At 42.0% G+C, this 25,083-nt stretch overlaps 1 protein-coding gene and 1 long non-coding RNA gene across 11 annotated transcripts in view; one reads left to right on the plus strand and one right to left on the minus strand.

Moving 5' to 3' along the window:
* BMAL2 (basic helix-loop-helix ARNT like 2) overlaps positions 1-18,734 on the plus strand; it is a 64,522-nt gene extending 45,788 nt beyond the window's left edge. For 7 of the 10 annotated variants that reach the window (XM_053258683.1, XM_053258685.1, XM_053258682.1 and 4 more), the window contains 6 exons: positions 3,291-3,441; positions 6,495-6,553; positions 9,058-9,166; positions 9,639-9,729; positions 11,630-11,738; positions 17,681-18,734. In XM_053258683.1, the coding sequence (XP_053114658.1) occupies positions 3,291-3,441; positions 6,495-6,553; positions 9,058-9,166; positions 9,639-9,729; positions 11,630-11,738; positions 17,681-17,814 (653 nt within the window). In that variant the 3' untranslated portion in view covers positions 17,815-18,734. Of the gene's footprint in view, positions 1-3,290; positions 3,442-6,494; positions 6,554-8,628; positions 9,169-9,638; positions 9,730-11,629; positions 11,739-17,680 lie in introns of those variants that run through there. The other 3 variants (XR_008309293.1, XR_008309291.1, XR_008309292.1) reach the window with 3 other exon arrangements.
* On the minus strand, positions 435-5,858 carry LOC128328566 (uncharacterized). Its single transcript, XR_008309294.1, has 3 exons — positions 5,532-5,858; positions 3,361-3,449; positions 435-3,137 (listed from the first exon to the last, which is right to left on the minus strand). It is a non-coding gene; the product is annotated as an uncharacterized LOC128328566 (long non-coding RNA).
* Positions 18,735-25,083: the final 6,349 nt, after the last annotated feature.

The raw sequence follows: 25,083 nt of genomic DNA on the forward strand, positions 1-25,083 counted from the left end.
GGCACTGATGAGGTGTTATGGAAGACCAGGATGCTTCATTAGCGGCCTTCAGCAATTCTGCATTGTTTGGTCTCATGTCTCTCATCCTTCTCTTGGCAATGCCCCATAGATTCTCTATGGGGTCAGGTCAGGCGAGTTTGCTGGCCAATCAAGCACAGTACACTGTATACTTTTCAGAAGTCCGATATTGTTCTATTCTTCAATCCTTGTCTTCTTGGTTCCATGTAATATTCTAATTTTCTGAGATTGTGGATTTGGGGTTTTCATGAGCTGTACGCCATGATCATCACAATTATAACAAATTAAGGCTTGACTTATCTCGCTTTGCATGTAATGCGTCTGTCTCATATATCAGTTTCACCTTTTAATTTGCATTACTGAAATTAATGGACTTTTGCACGATATTCTAATTTTCCAAGTTTCACCGTTATATATGTATGTATGTATGTATGTATGTGAAGTGTGTGTGTGTGTGTGTATATCCTAGTGTTCTTGTGCAACAACTGCATGCTAGATCAGTGGGAAACTTAAGCTACTGCAATGGAGCACTAACTCCAAACCACCTCACTGAAAACAATATCTTATGGGATAGCAGGGCACCATGCACACTCCCTCCCCAGATACCATGGACCTGTTATTACTATTTCTCCCTTTATGAAAGGAAACATTGCTGAGTTACTCTGAAGTACTGGTGTTCTTACACAAGAAGTGTGTGTGTGTGTGTGTGTGTGAGAGAGAGAGAGAGAGAGACCATAAATTCTACCTCCCCAAGTGCACCATCTGGAAGGGAACACAGCCTTCCCAACTCCCCCCAAGACCCCCTCCCAAACGCTTTTTTGATGGGGTGAGGATCAGTATTAGATGGAGCTCTGGACCAGAAGGAGACTGCAGGGCCCAGGATGCAAGTCTGCCCAGGAGTGGAACTGAGAGGGCAGGTAGAGCCCACACTCCCCAAAGTCACTCCCAGACAGGTAACCACACGTCCATCTCATGGGTCTTGCTACACAGCTCTGCTAAAATGCCTGAGTAGCCCACACTTAATGCTTATATTATACATTAAGGGCCAGTTGTTATGAAAAAAGCAAATAATGCCACTGATAATATGAACAACATTTTGCTGTTATGTTGAAAGCGCTGTAAATGCTTCCTTTGTATGAATTTGCTCCACCCATGCTAATCATAGTGGAGTAGGAGTAAATCGCCATCTGGAACCTGCCCATGTGAGAGCTCAAGTAGCATAGTAGCCTAGGATTTGAGCTACAAGTGGAGGAGTCCCTGATTGCACTTCACCTTAGTCATAAATCTGCTTGAGGGCATTTGAGGCAAGTTACTATTTTTCGGCCTCTGCTCTCTGCCTGCAGTACAGAGATGAGGCAATACTATCTTGCAGGACTGTTGTAAAGATTACTGGACTAATGTATGTTGAGCACTATGAAGGAATGAGGCACAAACCTCTTCTCCATTGTATATATGTATAGAATGTTGGCCGGTCTCTGTGTGGGGTCAAAAATTCAGTCTTGTTTTTCTCTAGTTTCACATTTGGTTTAGCATTTGACAGTTGGTTTTTGGAGGTAAAGGAGATTTTTTAAAAGAGGGAGTTTTTTTGTTGTTGTTCTGATTGGCTGGGCTGAGGAACTGATGGGCAGAGAAACTGCATATATTGGGAATGCTTAGAGAGGAAAGACAGAGTCCTGGGAGTGAGTCAGCAGAGTTGGTAGTCTGCAGAGAGTGAGCAGCAAGAAGAAGAGAAGCCTTTGAGCTGAAATCTCTGAAGAAAAGGAAGAGCTAGGCTGGATTGAGCCTCAGACCTGTGCCATACTCAGAACAAATAGTTTGCCCAGCAAGCCCAGTAAAAAATACAAGAGGACTCTGAGTAGGGACCTGTATAGAGGCAGGTAGTGATTATGTTTCTCCAGCTCTTTATTTTCCCTGACCTGTTTTGAGTTTGTATTTTATTTCTGTAAAAGAAATGTTTTCATTCAACCAATTTTTCTCAAGTAAATTTTCTTGTTAAAAAACTAGAAGCTTGTTTATTGTCTCCACCCCACACCAATAAGTCTTTTCACACTACTGAGGTTTGTTTTTGTTTTTGAAATTTTTGATAAATGTGAAGGGCTGTTGTGGTGGACCCAGCCATACCAAAAGTTCTCTTGGCAGCGGTAAAAAGGTTAGGAGGAATAGAGGGCTGTTCCTCCATGCACACTTAAACATACTGTTATCTCACTGTTAATATCCCCAGCCCCAGCCCACTGCATTTAGACTGTATCATTAAGTTGTATTAGATTGATCTGTGGCTAGGTTAACAGTATACAGAATACATCCAGATACTAATAAATAAGAGCATCTTCTTTCAAATACTTTAGTGTCTTTGGTCATGCAAGCCTGTCTTGTGAACAAGAGGATCCATTAGAACCTAGCATTGTGTCTGGTCATTAAACATTGACTATGGAAAACCTTAACACTTTAAACAAATCTTCAAATTACCTTCTCTCCATGTTTAGAACTAGAAATGCTTCTAGTCATTGAGAATGTGCCTGTATCTGTCTTTATATGAACATTGTGTTCTTTTCTATAACCACTTTTTGGAAATCCAACATTGGAGTCTGATTGAATTAATGAGTAAACCAGCACATATATCCTGCAGATAACAACCACTAGTTTCAGTCTGTGTGGACAGAAATGGATGTCTAGAATGCTGCCCTTGACTCTACAGTCACAGTGCTTTTTTCATAGTGCTTCTATGTTTAGCAGAGATATGCAGAAATTGGGAATGGGGATGAGTCACGAAAAACTTACACCCAAGGCATTAATAACGGAGTGGGTTCAGCACTTGTCCTACAAGTGCTTCATACTAGATAAAGTGTGTAGCCAACTAAGCAGGCACTCGCCTGGTCACTTGTGCGTGAAAACATCCAGCAATGATCGCACTCCACTGTGGGCATCCGGAGCAGGGGCAGCTATTGTCGGTCATAGCGTTTTTCCCAGCCAGGGAACAGCTGTGTGCTGTGGTTGCTGCAAGAGATTGCGCTCATTCCCGGAACTTTGATCTCTGAACTGGAAGTGTGCTCACTAGTTTCGGTGTCTTGGAGCAAGTTGCTGCTCATGGTCTTCATCTGTTAAATTGAACTCCTAATGACCTGCATAATAGGATGAATGTTAGGCGGAATGAGAAATGTTTCAAGTACATGGCACAATGCAACTGTTAGATAAGCAAAAGCAAGAGTAATTACAGTTGGGTTTAATGTTGTCTTTGTTTATAAGCTATTATCTTCATCTGTTTTTTCCTCTAGTACTGCAAAGTAAAGAGAGAGTATTCACAAATTCCTACAAATTCAAAGCAAAAGATGGCTCTTTTGTCACCTTAAGAAGTCAGTGGCTCAGTTTCATCAATCCATGGACCAAAGAACTGGAGTACATTGTGTCAACCAATACAGTTGTTTTGTAAGTTACTGTTGATATAAAAAGTGGTGAATGTTTTTATTCATTATGAAATTATAGTTTATTAATATAGAAATATAAAACACATAGTAAAAGATGTATTTGCTTTTACCATCTAATTATGAACTTGTAGTATAAAAATAATAGGTCTTTTTCATTGTGCAGCTGTTAACACTGTGGTCTATGGAGTCTTGCCCTGCATACCAAGCAAGTGTCATTTTGTATAACAGTTTACGGCAATTGTTGGCCTTAGTGACATGTTGAAAAGCATGCTGGATTTTACTAAAATATATATCATGCTCATTGCACTGATACCAGATTTGGGCCAGTCTGATTATCTGTGTGATCTTTCTAATTGAACTTAAGACCTTTTCACATGTCAGGCACAAAGGGTAAAATCCATATTGGGGTAAAGGAATACTCTCCACTTTGTTTAATCCCCAAAGACCCTTGTCTAACAGAAACAGGCTTGAAAAATCACAATTCTGACTTGGTATTTAAGAGACCATCTCCTTTGTCATGAACCCTGCCACCTATTAAGATCATCTGGGCAGGTCCAGTTACAGTTGCCACCCACTCATCTGGAGGCTACTTGGGGCCAGGCCTTCTCTGTGGCTGCCCCAGGGCTTTGGAATGCAATGCACTCCCTGTCAAAATAAGAGCTTCTCCATCTCTGATTGTTTTTAAAAAGACCCTTAAGACCTGTTATGTTTTTGCAGGCTTTTAATTAAAATTAATTTTAAACTGTTCAGTATTTTTCCTGTGAAATTATTTTGTTTCACTCTCTGACTTATTTTTAATTGTTTGTATTCTGTAAATGTGTTTTGTTTGTTTTTGTTTTTATATTGTAATTTGGATTGTGTCCATTGCCTAGAAGTGTATATATCAGGTAGTATATGAAGGGAGATAGATAATAATAGTGAGGTTGGGGTCTTGTGTGTGCACTTCAGTTACATATTACAGCCAATGCATAGCGATGAGCTAGTTATGAAAGCTGAGCAGACAGGTATAATCTCATTCTCCTGAAGGTGGGTTGGTTGATTGGGGGCAAATCAGTATGTGCGGTGACCCGTTAACATTTCAATCTAATATGCATAATATGTAAAACACAAATGCAAACATACGCAATTTAACACACTTGCATTCCAAACTTGAATTTCAAAATTGCATTATCTTGCAATAAACATCTCATTTGATGAAGGAAGACACTTGGATTCCCAACACTTAACTCAAAGTTAGATGGTGGCCACTGAGTGTAGGTTATAGTTAAACAATCCATTATATATGTTGGATAATTTGTGGAAAATGCAGTAATACTTCCTAATGACCTACAGATACCAAATTTTGCATGAACAATCCTGCCACTGAAATTAGATGAATGCACTACTATTTACACCAGAATATGCTTGGGGGGAAGGGGGCGGGGGCGGCGGAGTTTTAAATATTATTTTGCTTTTTAAAAAAAGAAATGCTCAAGATAACTAGCAGATTTTAACTGTCGTCTTTCTCAACAGATGTTCACCACTCAATCAGAACAGTAATTCCAAAACTACATCATGCCCCAAAGAAGCTGATCTTTCTCAGATTCACATTTACCATATATAGTTATTATTCAATAAAATTAAAATCATTTGAAGTTGAATCCTACAAATTTCAAACAGTTTTTTAACTTCTCTTTTGCAAGCACATTAATTTAAAAAAAATCTATTACCTATTTGTAAATCCTCTATTAGTGCGATCTATGCAAAATTACTTTGCCCAATCAACAACAGGCCTCACCTACTAGTTGAATACATAGGACAGAAACCCAGATATGAACTTGCTCCTATCTTTAAACTGACAGTAAAACACCTTGTAAAGCATACAAGTGTATTGCTTTGCTTCTGTCAAAAGCAGGAATACCATGAAGGAAAATGGGCATGAATCAGCAAAACTTGTACACTTCGTGAACTGAAATTCTTTGTGTTTACCATTTTTGTTTGTGAAATAAAAATAAATAAATAATAGGCAAGATTTGTCAAACCAAATCTTGATCCTGTTGCTTCCCCTCCCATTTTCCCCAGCCCTTCTGGAAACTGTCCCTCTTGCCTTACCTCTGAAGGTTTACTGCAACTTAACAACACCAACACTTGCTCCTTGCTTCAACCCACCAAAGGTTGTCTATATACAGTAAAAGTTATTTATATATGAGCTACTTTGTAAGCACAAAGCAAAATAAAATAGTAATGATTATAAAGGGAAACGCAGAGAAAACCATTTCTTCATATTTTGCTATTTAAGCCATTTTGAGAATTTGATTCACTTAGAACTCATGGCAAATTACATTCAAACTAGCCGACCCCGCACAGAGCATCTGTGCACTCTTTGGGGCCGGCGGTTACCTCTTCCCCCCCACCTTATGCCCCAGTCTCCACTTCCAGGCCCAGCCGCCTCTCCTCCCCACTGCCACTTCTGCCCCCACCCCACTCCTGAGCCTTGCCTCCGTGGCTGGGCTGGGCCCGCCGCTGCCTCTGGCTTCTGTGGCCAGGCCTGCTGCTGCTGCGGCAACCAATCCTCCTGGGTGGGCCTCAGCCAATCAGGCCCATCCGACACCCAGCCAATCAGCTGGGCGCTGGGACGCACATTCCAAGGCACACCAAGGAGAATTATATATATAGATGCCAGCCAGATTGGAGATGGGCAGAGGGATAGGAGCACAAGACCCCTGGAGAACAAATCAGGCAGCTCCTTCTGGGAGAGGGCAGGACTAGCAGAGCAGAGTGTTAACCTTTTCTTGACTCTGCTGCCGCTGAGGAAATGTCGATCTGGATCCAAATTCGATCTGGATCCAAAGGGTGCCCTCCCCCTGGATCCACCCCCAGAACAGTGAGATGAGCTTCTGCTTCTCTGCCTGCTGCTCCTCAGCTGTGGTGACTGCAGAGCGACACTGCCTGCCGGTGTGGAGCCTCTCCTGGCTCAGGGCAACCGCCCCAGTCACCCCGCCCTAAGGACAGCCCTGAGAATGTGTCTGGAAAAGCTTCTTTCCTTAATTTTCTCTATTATGATTTGCAATTTAGAGGTCACAATGAATCAGACAAAGATGCATTACTACCCTGCAGTTCCCTGTCCTCAGAAGGTGAGTTCTCTTTCTTGTTGTTCAAATAGTATGCACATTCTTCCCAGAAATGTTACTGCATATAGCAAGGGTGCACAACTCAACCCATGCTTTGAAGGCTGAATTTTGGTCACACATTAAAAAATGATTCCTAACATAGGCCACAGCTTGTATTTTATTATTTTTATAAATTGCCAGATTTATGCAATTTGATCAGTTCAACAGAGCTTTTGATTTCTTTTTCTAAAAAGTAGCTTTTTCTTTCCCAGACCCACCACATCACTTTTGAAACTGAGTGAAACTTTTTGAAAGTTCAGAGGATATTTTATTGTATGGCATTGGGTTTGTTCTTGGAAGATTTTTTTGAGAAATGAAAGTTTTTTCAGGCTATTAAAAGACATTTGTTTTAATAACCATGATGCATTTTCTATATGTATCCCTTAAAACAAGAGAGAGATCCAGCAATATCAGCCCTTGAAGTGAATAAGCCTGCAGGGCCATTTAAATAACCTGTCCCTTCCCTTCTTACTGGTATAGCTGTTCAATCTGTCTCCATTCTCAGGACTCTCATTTGTCTTCTCCTCTATAAGTACATCAATTCTCTCTTCTTTGCTTGGAAAACAATTTGGTCTCTCCAGAAGTGTGGCTTCTCCTTTGCTAGCCCTGCAGCATGGGAGCCACCCATGCTGACCTCACCTTGGATATCAAGCACCCCAAGAAGTGGCTGGAACACAATAATACTCTGCTTTTGTATACAGCAGATGATATTATTCTTGTTAAGTGGCATTATTTTTTTTAAAGTGGCATTTCATGCTGAAATACTCCAAAGTGTGCATATTGTTTGAGAAAGCAAAGTGCAGATGATCTTGGATATAGGATGCTGTCTCTGAGACAATCTATACTGTTATAGAGGTGTCTCCAAAAGCATACATGATGTGTATATACTTTATATAATACAATTTTTAATTCTTATTTTAGTATTAAAATGAGGCCTCACTGGTTTGGTTGCCTTGCTGCAACATTTTGATATTTATCTAAGGTAAATAAGAGTAACACAATTACATCTAGTATTTTGTATGCACATTATTCATAAATTGGGAGTGGGGGTACAGTAAGGTCAGTTGTTTATACATTTCACCAATCTACTTTGGAGAAACTTCGAAGTCATTTTGGAGGCTTTAAAGTCTCTTTTATATGACTTAACTTATAATCTGTTTTGTTCTTAGCAGTTTGTAATTCTTAGCCAAATGTATTTATTCCATGGTTTTTAAAATCAGTGATCCATAGTTTGGGTTGGTCTTGGTTGCCAAGTCAAAATTGTTGTTGCCTACCTAAGCGGCGCAGCAGGGAAATGCTTGACTAACAAGCAGAAGGTTGCTGGTTCGAATCCCTGCTGGTACTATATCAGGCAGCAGTGATATAGGAAGATGCTGAAAGGCATCATCTCAGACTGCACGGGAAGAAGCAATGGTAAACCTTTCCTATATTTTACCAAAGAAAACCACAGGGCTCTGTGGGTGCCAGAAGTTGATATCAACTTGATGGCACACTTTACCTTTACCTCCTTTTTTACCAGTTGGGCCAAGTAGTGGCTAGCTCTCCAAAGCAGGAAAGGGAGGTGTGGAATGTGTCCATACAGCTTCCTCTTGGCCTTAGCCAAGAGGCATGCAGCAGCTAAGGGCTCCCCCCTCCCCCCACCCCGGTTCCATAGCAGGAAAGCATGGAGGATGTTTTCTAATTTGAGCCTACATGGCCAAGTTGGCATGAACACTTGGGCCACAAAGCAGCCAATAAATCTCCAGCTTTCCTACGAGTCTCAGAGCTGGGGAGGTGCAAGGATTTCCACACAATTGTCAGGACAATCCCCACCTAACTTTCCAGCTCTAAAGCTGGGAGGAAGACTGAGGCTCATCAAATAGTGCCAGCCTCATCCGAGTGAGCATGATAAGCAAAATTGTAGAAGTTAGTTCTCAATATTAAATTTGGGTATTACTTAAGGATCTTTTTATTCTATAGAGCATATGTATAGTACTTACATATTTACTATAGTATCAACTTGAATAATATTATTTTTCTACCTCTTTTCTTTGCAATAGTTTTGTACCACCCAAAAGAACACTATATCTACATCTTAATTTTTATTATAGTTCTTTATTTGTGATACTAGACAATGGAAACATCTTAATATATTACTGATAATCTAAAACATATCAGCTTTAATATACACACTGGAATAGTAAAATATATATATTTAAAGATTTCTATGGTAGTTATGTGTCATAGCACTGTATTATTAAAAAGTAATCTTGCAGTTAATTATAAATTAAACTGTTGCACTACATAAAAGTTAAAGCACCATCTGTATCACCAAAACTGAAAGAATGAGATCTTTTCCAGTCATTACAGGTGAACAGCAACCTTTTAGGTAAGGACAAGAATTAAATCAGAATATATATTTTTAAATGGGAAATAGTCTAAAATGTAATAATAGAATCAAATTGATTTTCTTTTCCCTTGAAATGTAGATACATCAAAACCATCATTTCTTGATGTACCAGGTATGACTACGGGAACTGTACCGTGGGCTGGAAGTATCGGAACTGAGATTGCAAATGAAGTCTTAAATTTACAAAGGTAATACTTTAATTTGCTGTAAACTCTACTAAGGGTGTAGAACGTTTTAGAAAAGCACATCCAGGACATTTTATAAAAGCACATACAATACATACAGTATTGCTCCTCATCTAAAACTTTGTAAAGTATGTACTGTAGCATATCAAATTTTATACAGTAGAGCACATCTGGACTATGAAGCAGAGGCTAGTAAGTACACTGTACTTGCTCATACCCTTATTTCATTTTAATTTGTCCTATTGATACAAGTTAGCACTCTGATCTATACAAGTCAGCTCAACACATAAAAAACAAAAACAAAATAGCCATTTGATCATTTTAGCCTGAATTTTAAAATATCATATGGTTGAATGTGATTCATTTTCTCTAAACAGGTGACTGGCTGGAATAGTAGAGCTGAGATTTTTGATAGATGAATGCATTTAAATTGATAAATTTCTCTTGGATAAGGTATTGTCTCTGTCTCACATAGGTTGCATACTTCTCCTCCTCTTGGTGAATTAAGTCCATCAGATCTTATGAGGAAGTCTTCTTCCCCAGTTCTGACAGTGAACTGCAGTAATGTGAGTATCCATAAACCACTAGCCTCTAAGAAGGTCTGGAACTTTGACTTGATCTATCTTATCATTGCATAATGCTGTATACAGAGATTATTAAAAGGCACCGTTTTAATGTGGTGATTCTCTTCACTGAGCAGGGGGAGAGCAACTGGCCCTATCCATCCCCAGCACAGTACCTCCAGTGACTGTTGTTGGTGTCTGTCTTGTGTTTGTTTTTAGATTATGAGCCCTTTGGGGATAGGGAGCCATCTCATTTATGTATTTATTATTTCTCTCTGTAAACTGCTTTGGAAACTTTTGTTAAAAAGCAGTATATAAATATTTTGTTGTCGTGGTTGTTCGCTTGGACCATTGTGACCTGCCTGCCATATTCCATCCACATTATGGGAGGACCACTTTTGTAATTTATATGCAGCAGAGGGTCTGATGATTTTACTTTAGAGTTCGGTGAAGAGGCCATACCAAAATGGTTGCCAGTTACAACATCAGAAGTGGCCTCATTGGTCCAGAAATTCAAAGTAGATAAGGCTCCAGGAAGTGATTTGATAACAGTTCATCCGATAAAGGACAATCTAGAATAGTGGGTGCCTGTGTTCTAACACACTGCAATTGACACTTTTCACTGCAATTGATGCAACAGCCCAGGTGCCAAAAGAATGGGAAATTACAATAATAATTTCTTTATATAAGAAAGGTAAATGAGATACACCTGCCAGCTAACACCCTATACGCTTACTAAGTGTGATGAGCAAGATCTATGCCAAGAATGTGCACGAAAAAGTGAAGGATTGGATTGATTCTGAACGCCTCAGTGCATTACATACTGCTGTGCATGAAAGACGATTCAGTGTTCCCTCTAACAGGGATTCCCAGATGTGGTTGACTACAATCCCCAGAATCCCCAGCTACAATGGCTTTTGCTTGGGGATTATGGGAGTTGTAGTCAACCACATCTGGGAATCCCTGTTAGAGGCAACAATGTTCAAGACAGTCCCATATGCAGAATGTCAGTGCCCATTCAGGTAGTATTGAAACAGCTCATGTATTGCTGTGTTATAATTTTTACAAAGACATTTGGGATCATTATTTGCTGTAATTTTAAAAAGACTTTCCGGGACTGTCGGATACCTTTTTATGTAAATTAGCTTTTTAGCAGATTTGAATAATATATCTCTAAACTAGCTGGGCTGGAAGCAGAGCATCTGCACCTCTAGCCCCCATCCCCACCAGCCGCTGTCCCCCCACCCCACTTCTCTGCCCACTTGCCTTTGTTTTCTTTTCCCCCACCCAGCCCACCCTCTGGCCACCATCATATTCTCATCATTTCCCCCCGCCCGCCTCCGTCACCACCATTGCCGCCATTTGTCCATGCAGCCGCCGGCCTGCTGCCAGCTTGCCTTCCCACCCACCCATCCTACTCTGCCACTGGCTGGCCATCACAGTTTCCTTCGCCCGCCGGCCACTGCCATTTTCTCCCCCGCCCCCGTTCCATGGGTATCCGGAAGCCTCTGAACTCTCACGAGAGCTGCCACACATGGGATTAGCCACTGGTTCGTCTTAAAGAAATAAATATGAAGAAGATGTTGCCAAGTTCTACCTAATAGTGAGTATAGTCTGACAGAGGACATGTGTTTTACAAGACTATATGTAGAATGAAATGGCAGTGGTTTTTTATCTGTTGCAAACATTAGTTTGTTTGCAATGTTGGTGGCAACTGGTATGTAAGTATTGATTCACAATTGCCTTGTTATGATTCTGATTGGTGATTGAAATAAAGATTCCATCATTTTCTTAATGATGGATATTGATACTTGTGATTTCTTGAATATGTTTTTTTAATATTATATGATTTTTAAAAATATGATTGAACATTGGCTTTTGTTGTCACCTTTTGTGTTTACAGGTGCCAAATAAAGAACTTAATCAATTATGTCCTTCAGAGATGGAGAATTTGGAGACTTTAGGGCAAAATTCTACTGCTATTGCATTTCCTAGCAATGAACCCCTTCTCAGTAAGCTGCTTGTTACTTGTTGAAAACATGTAGCCTCTGATGTAGTAGATTGTATAATTGAATATTCTCTGTTTCTAACAGCTTGAGATTGCCCAGCAGTCCTGCTTATAAAAAAAAATCTTAGGTTAAAAGTATAGCTTGTGAATGCAGATCGAATGTACCTGTAAAACTAGATGTAAAACACTGAAGCTAACCCAATCAAAAGGGCTTACCTAGTCTAAAAAGAAATGCAAAAAGCACTAACCGCAGACACTGGAATGCCAGAATGAATAGGATGAAGAATGAAGACAGTTGCCATCTTCCATTTAAACACAAGAAAGCCACTATTTTAAAAGGTGTGTCCCCTTCAGGACAAGAGGGGATGTTTATGCCTGTCATCCTATTCTGAGTAATGGTGTCCCAGGTAGTGAACGTAAAGGAAAAAGAAACCCAAATGTTTGTTCCCTCTTATCAAAAGATTTCAGTTATCTTGCAAAGAAAAAGTGGCTGTCCTAAGTAGGGGTGTGTGGGATTCGAACCAGTCTGGTCCGGTCTTGGGCTTGGCTAAATCCGTCTGGTTTGGCCATTGAGCAAGGCCAAGCCAGCTTGTAGGCCATTTGGGGGGTAATACTTGAAAAAGGGAATCCGGCTAGGATTCCTCTTTACAAGTAAAGGGCGATTCCCTAGCTTAGTTGGGGGTGGGGTGGGGGTGGAAAGATAAAGATTCTCTTTTCTGTTAGTTTCTTGCTGGCGGAGGTAGCCACAGAGGCAACATGGGAGGTGGCGCCAGGGGCTCCTCCAAACCTCCCAGCCTCCCAAATGACAGGGCAGGCTGATTGAAGGGCCGGAGTCTTTACAGAACATTTGGCCGTTCAGAGACAGTGTCACTGAAGAATGGTCCTGCTTCTTACAAAAGTTTTAAGTTCTGAACAAGTGAGAGATGGTGAAACTGGATTTTAAAAATGTATGGGTAGAACTCTAGGGTAGGAGTTTGAACCAGACAGCCCCAAGTTCTAAAAACCAGCTTGTGGGTAATACTTGTAAAGGGGAATCCGGTTATTTTATTTCATTTAACATATTTTTATACTGCCCAAAGCACAAGTTCTCTGGGCGGTTTACAAAACAATAAAAGGGGGATTCCCTAGCCTATTGAGGGGGGCAGGCGGTGAAAAGGGAATCTTTACCATTAGTTTCCCACAGGTGGGGATAGTTGAGGTGGCCGCGGCAGCAACGTCGGAGGCTCCTCCAACACTAGGGGTGTGTCCGAACCGGTCCGGAAGCCATTGTAAAGGCCTCCGGACTTTCCAGACCGGTTCGGATCTGGCTGGTTCGGGTCTGGGTGGGGGGGTTCCTTTAAGGGCGGGGAGGGTTTACTTACCCCCCCCGCCACTTGCCCCCGTCCAGCGTGCGTATTTAATGTAATAATTGGGGCAGCAGGATACTTCCCTGCTGCCCCTTGTCCCTCTGCAATGCAGCCAGCCGCTTTGACTCACAGTTTTGAAAGTAATTACTGCTGCCCAGTGCCAATAATGAAGTTGAAGAAGAAGCCGCGGCGCCGCGGCGCGTCCTCCATGGCAGAGCCGCTCTCAGTGGCTGCTGGGAGGTGGCGGCGGCTCCTAGGGGAGCCGCTGGGCGGAGAGGCGCCGAAGTGGAGGCCGGCTTCTTCTTCAACTTCATTATTGGCACTGGGCAGCAGTAATTACTTTCAAAACTGTGAGTCAAAGCGGCTGGCGGCATTGCAGAGGGACAAGGGGCAGCAGGGAAGTATCCTGCTGCCCCAATTATTACATTAAATATGCGCGCTGGACGGGGGCAAGTGGCGGGGGGGTAAGTAAACCCTCCCCGCCCTTAAAGGAACCCACCCCACAGTGCCGGACCGCAGCTCTGCGGTTCCGTGCACACCCCTATCCAACACACACACCCCGCTGGCCTCCCAAATGACAGTCCAGGCCCCTTGGGGGACTGTGCCAGTTTGAACTCGGACCGCTTGAACCAGGCCAGCTCAATGTCAAGCCTGGCTAGAAGTGAACTGGTTCGCACAACCCGAATCTTAAGCAACCCCCAGAGACCTGCATTTAGGATTGCTATAAGCTCTCTGAATTAGGGATGTACACAAAACCGGTTTGCCCAGTTTGGTTCGAATTCGAACCAGGAGGGGGTGGTTCAATTTTGGTTTTGCTCAAACCTCCCCCTGGTTTGGTTCAAATTTGAACCGGTTCAGACCAGTTCTGACTGGTTCGGACATCCAAAAATGGGTAGGATGGTAGCTGGCACCCAGGGGTACCTGCCACCCAAACCCCAAAGCAATCGGACATTCGTACGATTTTTTATGAATTTTTGAATTTATTTTTATTTTTTCCCTCATAGGGTATAATGGGACCCAAACCAGCCCATATCCCCTATTGTGGAGCACCTAGGGGCACAAAAGTGGTGTGGGTAGTAGACACCCAGGGGTACCTACCACCCACAAAGTTCCAAGGCAATTGGACACTCCTCTGATTATTGGTGAATTTTAAAATTATTTTGGAATTCCTCATAGAGAATAATGAGGATTGCAGCAAATGTATAGCTTCGCGTCGGGGAGAAAGGGGTGTCCTAGAGTGGAATGTGGTGGGTGGTAGTTCCCAAGGTGGGCAAGGAAGCTATAAGAATTATTTGAAAGGAATTGGGCAAAAGGCTGGTTTTTAAGTGATTTTTGAAGTTTACGTGACTTTAAGGTTAGCAATGAGAGTGGATTCATGGTTTGCCATTGAAAATCTTATATGCTACCAAAGAATCTACACTCAGAACACTTCAGAAACAACAAAACCCAGTACCTCATGGGTTAGCAACCCATGTGGGTGGTTGGCACCCTCGCTCTGGGCCACCCCAGCACCTCCCAAGTGCAGTTATGGGGCTGCTGAAACCTCCATTCTTCCCTATGGAGAAAAACCTTAAAGCCACTTGTGGGGTGCTGGGACAGCCCAGAGTTCGTGGTGGCCTAGTACACAGAGGGTCCCAACCACCCCCATGGGTTGCTAACCCATGGGGTACTGGGTTTTGTTGTTTCTGAGGTGTTCTGAGTGTAGATTCTTTGGTAGCATATTAGATTTTCAATGACAAACCATGAATCCACTCTCATCTGCTAACCTTAAAGACACATAAACTTAATAAATCACTTAAAAATCAGCCCTTTGCCCAATTCATTTCAAATAATTCTGATAGCTTCCTTGAACACCTTGGGAACTACCACCCACCACACTCTGCTCTAGGACACCCCTTTCCCCCCGACGTGAAGCTATAAATTTGCTACAATCCTCATTATTTGCTATGAGGAATTTAAAATTCACCAATAATTGGAAGAGTGTTCAATTGCCTTGGGGTTTTTTTGGGTGGTAGGCACCCCTGAGTGCCTATCACCAACCCCACTTTTGTGCCCCTAGGTGCTCCACAATAGGGGAAAATGGGCTGGTTTGGGTCCCATTATACCCTATGAGAAAAATAATTAAAAATATTTCAAATATTCATAAGAAATCATAGGAGTGTCCGATTGCTTTGGGGTTTGGGTGGTTGTTGGTACACATGGGTGCTCCACAATATGGAATAATGGGCTGGTTCGAGTCCCATTATACCCTATGAGAAAAAATTAAAATAAATTTCAAAAATTCATATAAAATTGTACAAATGTCAGATTGCTTTGGGGTTTGGGTGGTAGGTACCCATGGGTGCCAGCTACCACCCCACCCAATTTTGGAGGTTTGAACCAGTTCGAATCAAACCACCCCCTGTTTGGTTTGAATTCAAACCACCCTGGTTTGAATTCGAACCAGTTCGCACATCTCTATTCTGAATAGCTAGTTTCTGTGTTTGAAAAGGTTGCCCACCCAACCAACCATCATTCATTCAGAAGGATTGCAAGGACAGAAATATTAGAGAAGCTCTATACTGAACCTCCTGTCAAGGAAAATGCTTTATTTTAAATAGATTAAAAGGAAAGACCTTTTCAGAGTCATTCAAAAATGATTGATGCTCTAAAATGTTCCTGTCTTAGGTCACAGAAGTCCTGAGGTTAAAAAAAACTATCCTAGATTTCTACCCAGACATTTTTATAATCCAGTTTCACCATCTCTCACTTGTTCAGAACTTAGAACTTTTGTAAGAAGTAGGACCATTCTCCATTGACTGTCTTTGAATGGCCAAAAGTTCTGTAAAAACTGAAGCCAAGTGTTAGTTCAAAGGCATCATTCGTTATGTCTTATTATTTATTAGAAGATCTCTCACCTAATATCTTATGAATGTCCTGCTTTTTATTACACATTTTCTTAAGGAGCATAATTATGAGTAAAACTTACAATTTAAAGTCCAAGAAGATTGCTACTTAGTGGCATAAAATAAAGTGAACTATATTAGCAACATAGAACTTGAACTGATCCATAGCAAGCTAAGTGCTTTTCAGTGAATTGGTATGGAACTGTAAAACTTTGCTTACTTCCTCATAAATGGAAAACTTCCTCCAAATACTTATTACATATTGGAAGTAGGAACTGCCTTGGCAAATCTGCATTTAATTCTTTTTTGATTCAGGATATCCAAGATGTTGCTATGCAATAAGCTTCCTATCTGCCTACATATATCTTAGGAACTTTTTCTCATGTATGTGTACGTGTGTAATTATAATTAGAAAGTGACTGTTCTGTGCTAGGATGGTTAGAATACATGTCATTCCTATTTGCATTCCAATACCATATTTTCTGGTAGAAAGGCCGCGGCACATAAGTTTTTAAAAGTTATTTTAAGGTGCCTGCGGCCTTTATGCTGATGCTGCCTTTACACCAGAATTAAGGGGCACGGGAAGGAGGTGCAAGGCAGGACCCTCCAACCAACAATAGGCTCCACGTGGTCGAGAGGGCCTGGAAGGAACAGAGGCAGCGGAAGAGGAGTGGCAACAGTGCAGTTGGGCCTTCCTGGCCCTGGTTTTGCATGCTCCCCCCGCTTTTCATTTTCCATGCAATGCCATTTGTGCTCCATGTGGGGGCCTTTTGACCCCTTGCTCTCTCCCCTGAAGGTGTTTGCTTGGGTAGGAGTGGCCAGGTTAGGCCCGCAGCGAGGCCATGACCATATTTAGCTGCCAGAGTAGGTGCCGCAGTGGGCGACAGGAGGCACCTTTACGTGGAAATGAGACGGTGCTTACCTCCCTGTATCGCTGGCCCTGAAAGCTCTTCCCAGCTGTGGTGGAGGATCAGCTTCACCACTCAGCTGCAGCCACTCTTCCAAGCAGTGCGTGCCCCAGCTGAGTGGCGGAACTGATCCGCTGCTGCTGCGGGGAAGAGCTTTCAGAGCCAGCGATGCAGGGAGGTAAGCACCTAATTTCCACTTAAAGGTGCCTCCCGCTGCCCCCGTGGTGCCCACACCAGCTGCTAAATATGGCTGTGGCCTCGCCATGGGCCGAACCTGGTCACCATCGCCCGAGCAAACTCCTTCAGCGGGGAGAGAGCAAGGGGCCGAAATGCCCCCGCATGGGAGCACAAATGGCTATCCATGGGAAATGGAAAGGGGTGTGTGAACTTGGTGCTTTAGCTGTGGCCTTTATGTCGATGTGGCCTTTCTGATATGATCTTTAACAATCTCAGCATTTTTTTCAGTGGTGAGGCTCTTACGCCGATGCGGCCCTTCTACCAGAAAATATGGTACTTGTAATAAGACCTAGTTTCTGGCAGCCATTGACACAATACGGGGTAAAGCCCAATGTACCTTTAATATGGGCACACATTTACAGCATACTCTACAAACAACCCAGAAGCAGCATCTGCAAATTGCTATGGATCTTCTTCTGTTTTGAGTATCTTGTTACCATTTTTACAAGAACGTTGTCCTTACTCAAGGATATTTGTGCTTGAGAGTAAATGGTGAGTTGTGCATTCTGTTGTTGCAATTTCATTGTGGTTCATGAAGTAACGGGTGACATTTCTTGGCTTGTTTTTTAGGTGATGCTTCTCAATTGGATTTTGATGCAGTGTGTGAAAATGATACAACTATGGCTGCTCTTATGAATTACTTGGAAGCTGAAGGAGGGCTGGGTGATCCAGCAGAACTCAGTGATATGCACTGGACACTCTAGTTTTATACCACTGAGGAGCATACACACATTTTGATGCACAAAAATGATTTGTACATCCTCAAGTACTGTGTTGGCACATTTTTAAAGGCTTTAATTCATATTTACTTTCTCTATATTGACAATATATATATTTTTGAAAAACCTGCCTTGTTTATAAAGAAATGGTTTTGGCTGCATATGTTGAAAAGATGTGATATTTTTTAAGGACACAGAGGACCTCAATTTTGTTAATGATACACTTGTTAACTGGAATCCTTAACATATTTTTGTGAAAAAGAAAAGAAAAAGTTTGGCAAAGATTCTGTAAAATGGACATAGGGAATTTGGTTCTGATATGTTTTAATCTTTGAAATATTTATTTGTGGTTTGGTTAGGTCCCTAATTTATTAGTGTTACTTCAGGGAGAAAAACATTCTGTAGATCAAGACTTCAGTAGATCAAGACTCTGTGTCAATTCCTGTAGGATTTCTAGATATATTTGGTTGTCTACAAAATCTGGGATCAAGAAGCTGACAGTGGATGTGTTTTAACAGTCATCCAGCATATTGATCAGGAAATATTACATTACCCCTGTAGAAATCTACTGTAGAAATGCGGGAGTTGAAACAATAGAACTTGGCAGACTTCATAATGTCATTGAGATAGTATTAGAGGGATATCATCAACATAAAAAGTGCATACAAGATGCTTTTGTTGGTCACTCAAAAGGAACTCCTTAATGAAACAACCCAAGATAGAAAAATTTAGATAAATTTAGTTTTTTTCTAATTTTAAAATATACATATGTACAGATGTGATGTAAAATAAATTAGTTTAAAAATAGGCCATAAAGACCTTTTTGTATTTATTTTTGAGAGAAAAATAACTGAGTAAGATGCATGCATTAAAATGTACATGTCACATTGGACATGAGATTAGCACTTGAGTGTGTGTGTCATTAAAATTGTAATATGGGAAGTATCCCTAACAATATAAGCAATAGCTAATTTAGAAACTTGAAGATAAATGTCTATATATTATAATTTTCTGAGGCTATATTTGTTGCTCTTAGTACTCCTGTTTTACAATACAAGGCAAGATGTCTGTTTGCAGCTCATCACACTTGAATGCTTGGGAATACATTCATCATTCATGTTATGCATGAAAGTGCTAACATGGTATCATAGAAGTTGGGGTAAACACAGTCTTTTAAATATGAATTTTCAAATTTGCTTTAAAATTATACTTTAATATAGGCAATAGTGAATAGTTTTTCGGATGTATCATAAAAATTATCGCTTTAGTGATGATGATGATGTGTGCATGTGATTTAAAGTTTGTTCAGATTTAATGTGAAAGATCATGTTTATGTGAGGGCCTCTTCACACACTGTGAAATTAGCAAATGCATAATTTGTACCTATAATTTGTACCTATAAGTTCAGATAATATTTTGGCCCTTCTTGCATAAGAACTTGTGAGTGTATATGTCCTCCAGCACTCTCTGGATGCTGTTTCTTAATCAAGTGGTGGGGAAACATATAATTGATTCATATAACTGTCACTCTGCAAGTGCAGAAAACACAACTTTGAAGTATTTATAGCGCATGTAGAAGAGTGATAGATTAACTGCATCCCCACACAATTAAGGAACTGTGTACCAGACATGGGGAGTGTGTGCACCCCCCTGGTGTGCACACACGTTCTTATGTGAGGAGGACCAGTCAGATAATTTTTTTATCCAAACAGGCCCAGAGACGACAGGTCTCAGCATGTACATGGTATCAAAAAGCAGGGGGCGGGGAGTGTTTCTTCTTGCACATTACAGATTACACTACTAGTGTACAAGGGTGTATCTACAAATTATAAAATGTGTTAAGTGTCCCCGAGAGTGTTTGCTTCTAGAATAATTGTAGGAAATTGGAGTAGTTACTCTAAATAGCCACTAGATGTCTGTCTTGGTTCTGTTCTAGAGTAATGTATAACAGAGTAATGTATAACAGAGTTATTGTATGAGCTGCATTGCTTTGTTTGATTTTCCTTGCTAACTGAGCAAAGAGACACCTTTTTAAAGTGGTGATTCTCTTTATTTTGTAGGGGGAGGGCAACTGGCCCTATCCATCCCCAGCACAGCATCCCTGCAGTGGCTGTTGCTGCAGTCTGTCTTATGTTTCTTTTTAAAGATTGTGAGCCCTTTGGGGACAGGGAACCATTTTATTTATTGATATCTATGAAAACTGCTTTGAGGATAATTCTATCATACAAAGAGGATAATATAGAAGGGGATAATTCTATAGCGGCAGAGCAGAGAGGGTGAGGAGAGGAACAGGGGAGGAGGGTAGATTCTGTCAGCTTCCCTGATCTCTCCTGACGAACAACAGCTTTCTTGCCCTGCCTGCATATTCCTGATCTGTTTGAGGAGGTTTCTTTTTGCAGCCCCGGACCTTCTGAAGACCAACCTGCTTGCTGGTTGATTGCTTTCCTGTTCCACCTGTGCCTTCTACCCAAGTACTTGACTGATTCCACCTGTCCCTGAGGACCAGAGATGTCTCGTGAGATGGGAGATTTATGGAACCCTTGGGAGCATAAATTGGAAGAAGGCATACCGGAGGTGTAGCTGATGGTGTAGTCAGTGGACCGCCTTCATGTGGCCGCCAAAGGGGGCTGGCCTTCGGTGCCGGGCCTTTGGTGTGGGTCTGGGGGAAGTTATATTAAAATGGGGTTGTAGGTCTGGGTTGAAGTTTATTAGTCCTCCTTTTATTGGATTGGCCAGGCCTTTTGTTATGTGTTTTGAGTTCTCTTAGGCAGGATGATGCAGGGTGTGCATCCAGCAGCTCTGGGACAGCTGTTACTGTTGTGGTGGAGAATAGAAGAACTGGCATTGGCAGAGCAACTGGCCATTACAGGGAAGGGAAACCAGTAATTCAGTCACTGTTTCCACTTCCGACTTCCCTATCAGCTCTCTGTCCTCAAAGCAGTTCCGACTACCCACAGAACCTAGCCCTGCTCCTCTGCAATGCCAGATCGGTTCAGAATAAGATCGAAATCATCCATGACATGATCATGGATGAGGGAGTCAACCTGGTTTGTATGACTGAGACTTGGATGGGGAGGCTAGAGGCCCAGTGTGGGCCCAACTTTTCGGAGCAGGCTAGGGGAAGTGGATGGGGGGCATGGAATGGCTGTGGGCCATAAGAATACCATTTCCCTTACCAGGGCCCATGTGAGACAATTGACTTATATTGGGTGTTTATTTCTGAGGCTGGGAACTAGGCATAGATTGGGAATTCTGTTGGTGTACCATCCACCCCACTGCCCAATTGGCGCCCTGATGGAGCTGGTCTCAGAATCTACAAAACTTTTAGTGCTGTGGAACTTCAATATCCATTGTGAGGCTGACTTGTCTGGTGCGACTCAGGAGTTCATAGCAGCCGTGACAACTATGGGCTTATACCAACTAGTTTCAGGACCAACTCCTGTTGCTAGCCACACACTCGATTTGGTCTTTTGTTTGGATCAGGAGGGTGTTCCGTGGGTGGGGGATCCTGTGGTTTCCCCATAGCCATTGATGGACCACTACCTGGTTAAGGTTGGTTTCACAGCCACAACCCACTGCAGGGATGGAGGACCTATTAAGATGGTTCTCCTGAGATGGCTGCTGTGAGTGCTTAAGTGATTCTACCTGTCCCTGAGGACCAGAGATTTTTTTGTGAGAGGGGAGATTTCTGGAGCCCTTGGGAGCATAAATTGGAAGAAGGCATGCCCGGAGGCCAGTAGGATTCCAAAAAGCCTTGGAAGGTTTTAATGTTGGTCCTGCCAGTATTCTGTTGATGCCTTGGTGGGAACCTGGAATAGGGAACTCACCAGGGCAGTAGACACAATCACTCCTAAGCGTCCCTTCCAACCTGCTTTAAAAGTGGCCCTTTGGTATACATAGGAGTTGTGGGGTCTGAAGCAGCAAGGTAGGCGACTGGTGCACAAGCATAGAACCAATCTGAAGGTTTATGCGGAAGCAGTGCATGCAGCAAAACAATAATTCTGGCCTGCACACGTTGCTTCTGCAGGTTCGCGTTCAGCAGAGCTGTCCTGGGTTGTGAGGAGTTTGATTCAGGCTCCTTCCATTTCAAAACAGTCCCTGGAGACTTTGTTCTGCTGTGATCCTTTTAATGGATTCATTGCAGACAAAATCTCTTGTATTTGGGCTGACTTGGACTCCACTGTTTTTGCAGAGTCTTTTAAGGTGGTTCCACAATCTCTCTTGCAGTATTAGATTGGATCCGAGGACACGGACAAGCTGCTTTGGGTGGCATGGCCTACCACTTGTTCTCTGGATCCTTGCCCAACTTGGCAGCTTCTAAAAAGCAGGGAAATTGTTGGAGATGGCCTAGCTAATATCAACTCATTGCTGAGGGAGGGCAGGATGCCTCCTTTTTGGAAGGAGGCAACAATTAGACCACTTCTCAAAAAGCCTTCCTTAGATCCTTCAGTGATGCATAGTTATAGGCTGGTCTCCAATCTCCCATGGTTGGGCAAGATGATTGAAAGAATGCTGGCTAACCAGCTCCAGGCAGTTTTGGAGGAAACAGATTATCTAGACCCATTTCAAACTGGCTTTAGAGCAGGTTATGGGGTTGAGACTGCCTTGGTCAGTCTGATGGATGACCTTTACCAAGGAATCGACAGACTGGAATTCTGTTAGTTCTTTTGGATCTCTTGGTGGTGTTTGATACCATCGACAATGGTATCCTTCTGAATTGCCTAGGGGAGTTGGGGATAGGAGGCACTGCTTTGCAGTAGTTCTGCTCCTATCTCTCAGGCAGAGTCCAGATGGTGGAGCTTGGTGACAGTTGCTCTTCGAAATAGGAGCAATTATATGGTGCCCCTCAGGGCTCCATTCTGTCACCAGTTCATATTCTACATGAAACCGCTGGGTGAGGTCATCAGGCAATTTGGTGCAGGGTGTTATTAGTATGTTGATGACACCCAAATCTATTCCCCCTTATCATCATCATTATCATCAGGAAATGGCATTCACTCCCTAAATGCTCGCCTATGGGCAGTAATGGGCTGGATAAGGGATAACAAATTGAAGCTGAATTCAAGCAAGACGAAGGTGCTCAGTGTGCAAGATTGGAATTTGAGGGATGAGTTAGATCTCCCTGTGCTGGATGGGGTTACATTCCCCTAGAAGGAACAGGTACGCAGCCTGGGAGTGCTCTTGGATCCAGGCCTCACCCTAATATCTCAGGTGGAGGCTATGGCCAGAAGTGCTTTTCATCAGCTTCAGCTGATTCAACAGCTGCATCTATTCTTTGAGGAGAACGATCTCAAAGCAGTGGTGCATCAGCTGGTAACCTCAGACTTAACTATTGCAATGCACTCTATGTGGGTCTGCCTTTGTGTGTAGTTCGGAAACTTCAGTTAGTTGAAAATGCAGCAGCCAGACTGGTCTCTGGGGTAACCCAGAGAGACCATATTATGCCTGTTTTAAAACAGTTGCATTAGCTGCCGATATGTTTCTGGGCAAAACACAAAGTGTTGGTTATTACCTTTTAAAGCTCTGAACGGCTTGGGTCTGGGCTACTTTAGAGAGTGCCTTGTTCTGTATGATCCCCTTCACACGTTGAGGTCATCTGTAGAGGTCCATCTCCAGTTACCACCAGTACATCTGGTGGTGTCTTGGAACCGGGCCTTTTCTGTAGCTGCTCCTGGCCTATGGAATGCGCTCCTGGCAGATATCCGCATTTTAGGCTCACTGTTGGCCTTTAAGAGAGTCCTAAAAACTTACTTGTTTGGCATAGCCTTCCAAAGTTTTAAAATTGTTTAAGTATTTTAATTGGTTTCAAATGGTTTTGAATTGTTTTTAAATTGTTTTGTTTTAAGCAGTGTGTTTTAAATTGTGTTTGTTTTTATGTCTTTTAAAACTTCTTGTACACCTCCCAGAGCCTTTAGATGGGGCGGTCTATAAATGTAATAAATGAATAATAAATAAATAATTGAAACAGGAAACATATATGCTTGATGCACGTTAGATACCATTGCAGAAATTACTGTACATTACTGTTAGAGACAAGCCTTTTATGGGACTGGTTATATTCAACGATGGCAATGTTTTTTATTTGAGCAAATTGTACAGGATATTTGTCCATTTGCTCATTTATGTGCATTTGCTCACCTGAAAAGCTTGCCGATCTTACCAATTTATACTTTACATTCAGTATATTCTGTAAATATTTATACAAATTGATTGATTAAGTGCCTTCACATTGGTGTCAACTCTTAGCAACCACATAGATAGATTCTCTCCAGGATGATATGTCTTTAACTTGGCATTAGGGACTTCTCAAGGGAGCTGGGTTTTCGCATAATGTGTCCAAAGTATGATAGTTTGAGTCTGGTCATTTGTGCCTTGAGTGAAAATACTGGATTGATTTGTTCTATGATCCATGTGTTTGTTTTCCTGGCTGTCCATGGTATCCTCAAAAGTCTTCTCCAGCATCAAAGTTCAAAAGCATCAATACTTTTTCTGTCTTGCTTCTTCAAAGTCAAGTTTTGTATCCATAGAGCGTCATGGAAAAAAACATTGTCTGAACGATTTTAATCTTTGCAGGTATAGACATGTCACAACATCTAAATATCCTTTCCAAGGCCTTCATTGCAACCCTACCAAGTGCTAGTCTGCAGTGTATTGCTTGACTGCTGGATCCTTTACTGTTGACAGTTTATCCTAAAAGGCAGAAGCTATCCACCACTTCAATGTCTTCATTATCAATTCTGAGGCTGGTTGCTGTACCCATTGTCATTAGTTTAGTCTTCTTTACATTTAGTTGCAGTCCCTTTTCCCCCCCACTTGCTCTTTGACTTTCATTACTAGAGCTTGCAGGTCAACCACATTCTCATCTATCAGAGTGGTGTCATAAGCGTAGCGCAGGTTATTGATGTTTCTTCCTCCAGCTTTAAAACCATGCTCATCTTCCAATTCAGCTTCTCTCAGTATATGTTCAGCACAGAAGTTGAATAAATAAGGAGAAAGTAGACAGCCTTGCCTTACTCCTTTGCCGATCTGGAACCAGTCTGTTTCACTATGTTCCATCTGGACTGCGGCTTCCTGTCCTGTGTGTAGGTTTCTCATGAGAACAATGAGATGCTCTGGGACACCCATTTTCCTAAGGATCTTCCACAACTTGACATGGCCGATGCAATCGAAGGCTTTTCTGTAGACCAAGCACATATCGACTTTTTTTGTATTCTTTGGCTTTCTCAATTATCCAGCATGTATCGGCAATAATGT

The sequence above is a fragment of the Hemicordylus capensis genome, chromosome 5 (genome assembly GCF_027244095.1).
Source record: "Hemicordylus capensis ecotype Gifberg chromosome 5, rHemCap1.1.pri, whole genome shotgun sequence".
In the NCBI taxonomy this organism is placed as follows: domain Eukaryota; kingdom Metazoa; phylum Chordata; class Lepidosauria; order Squamata; family Cordylidae; genus Hemicordylus; species Hemicordylus capensis.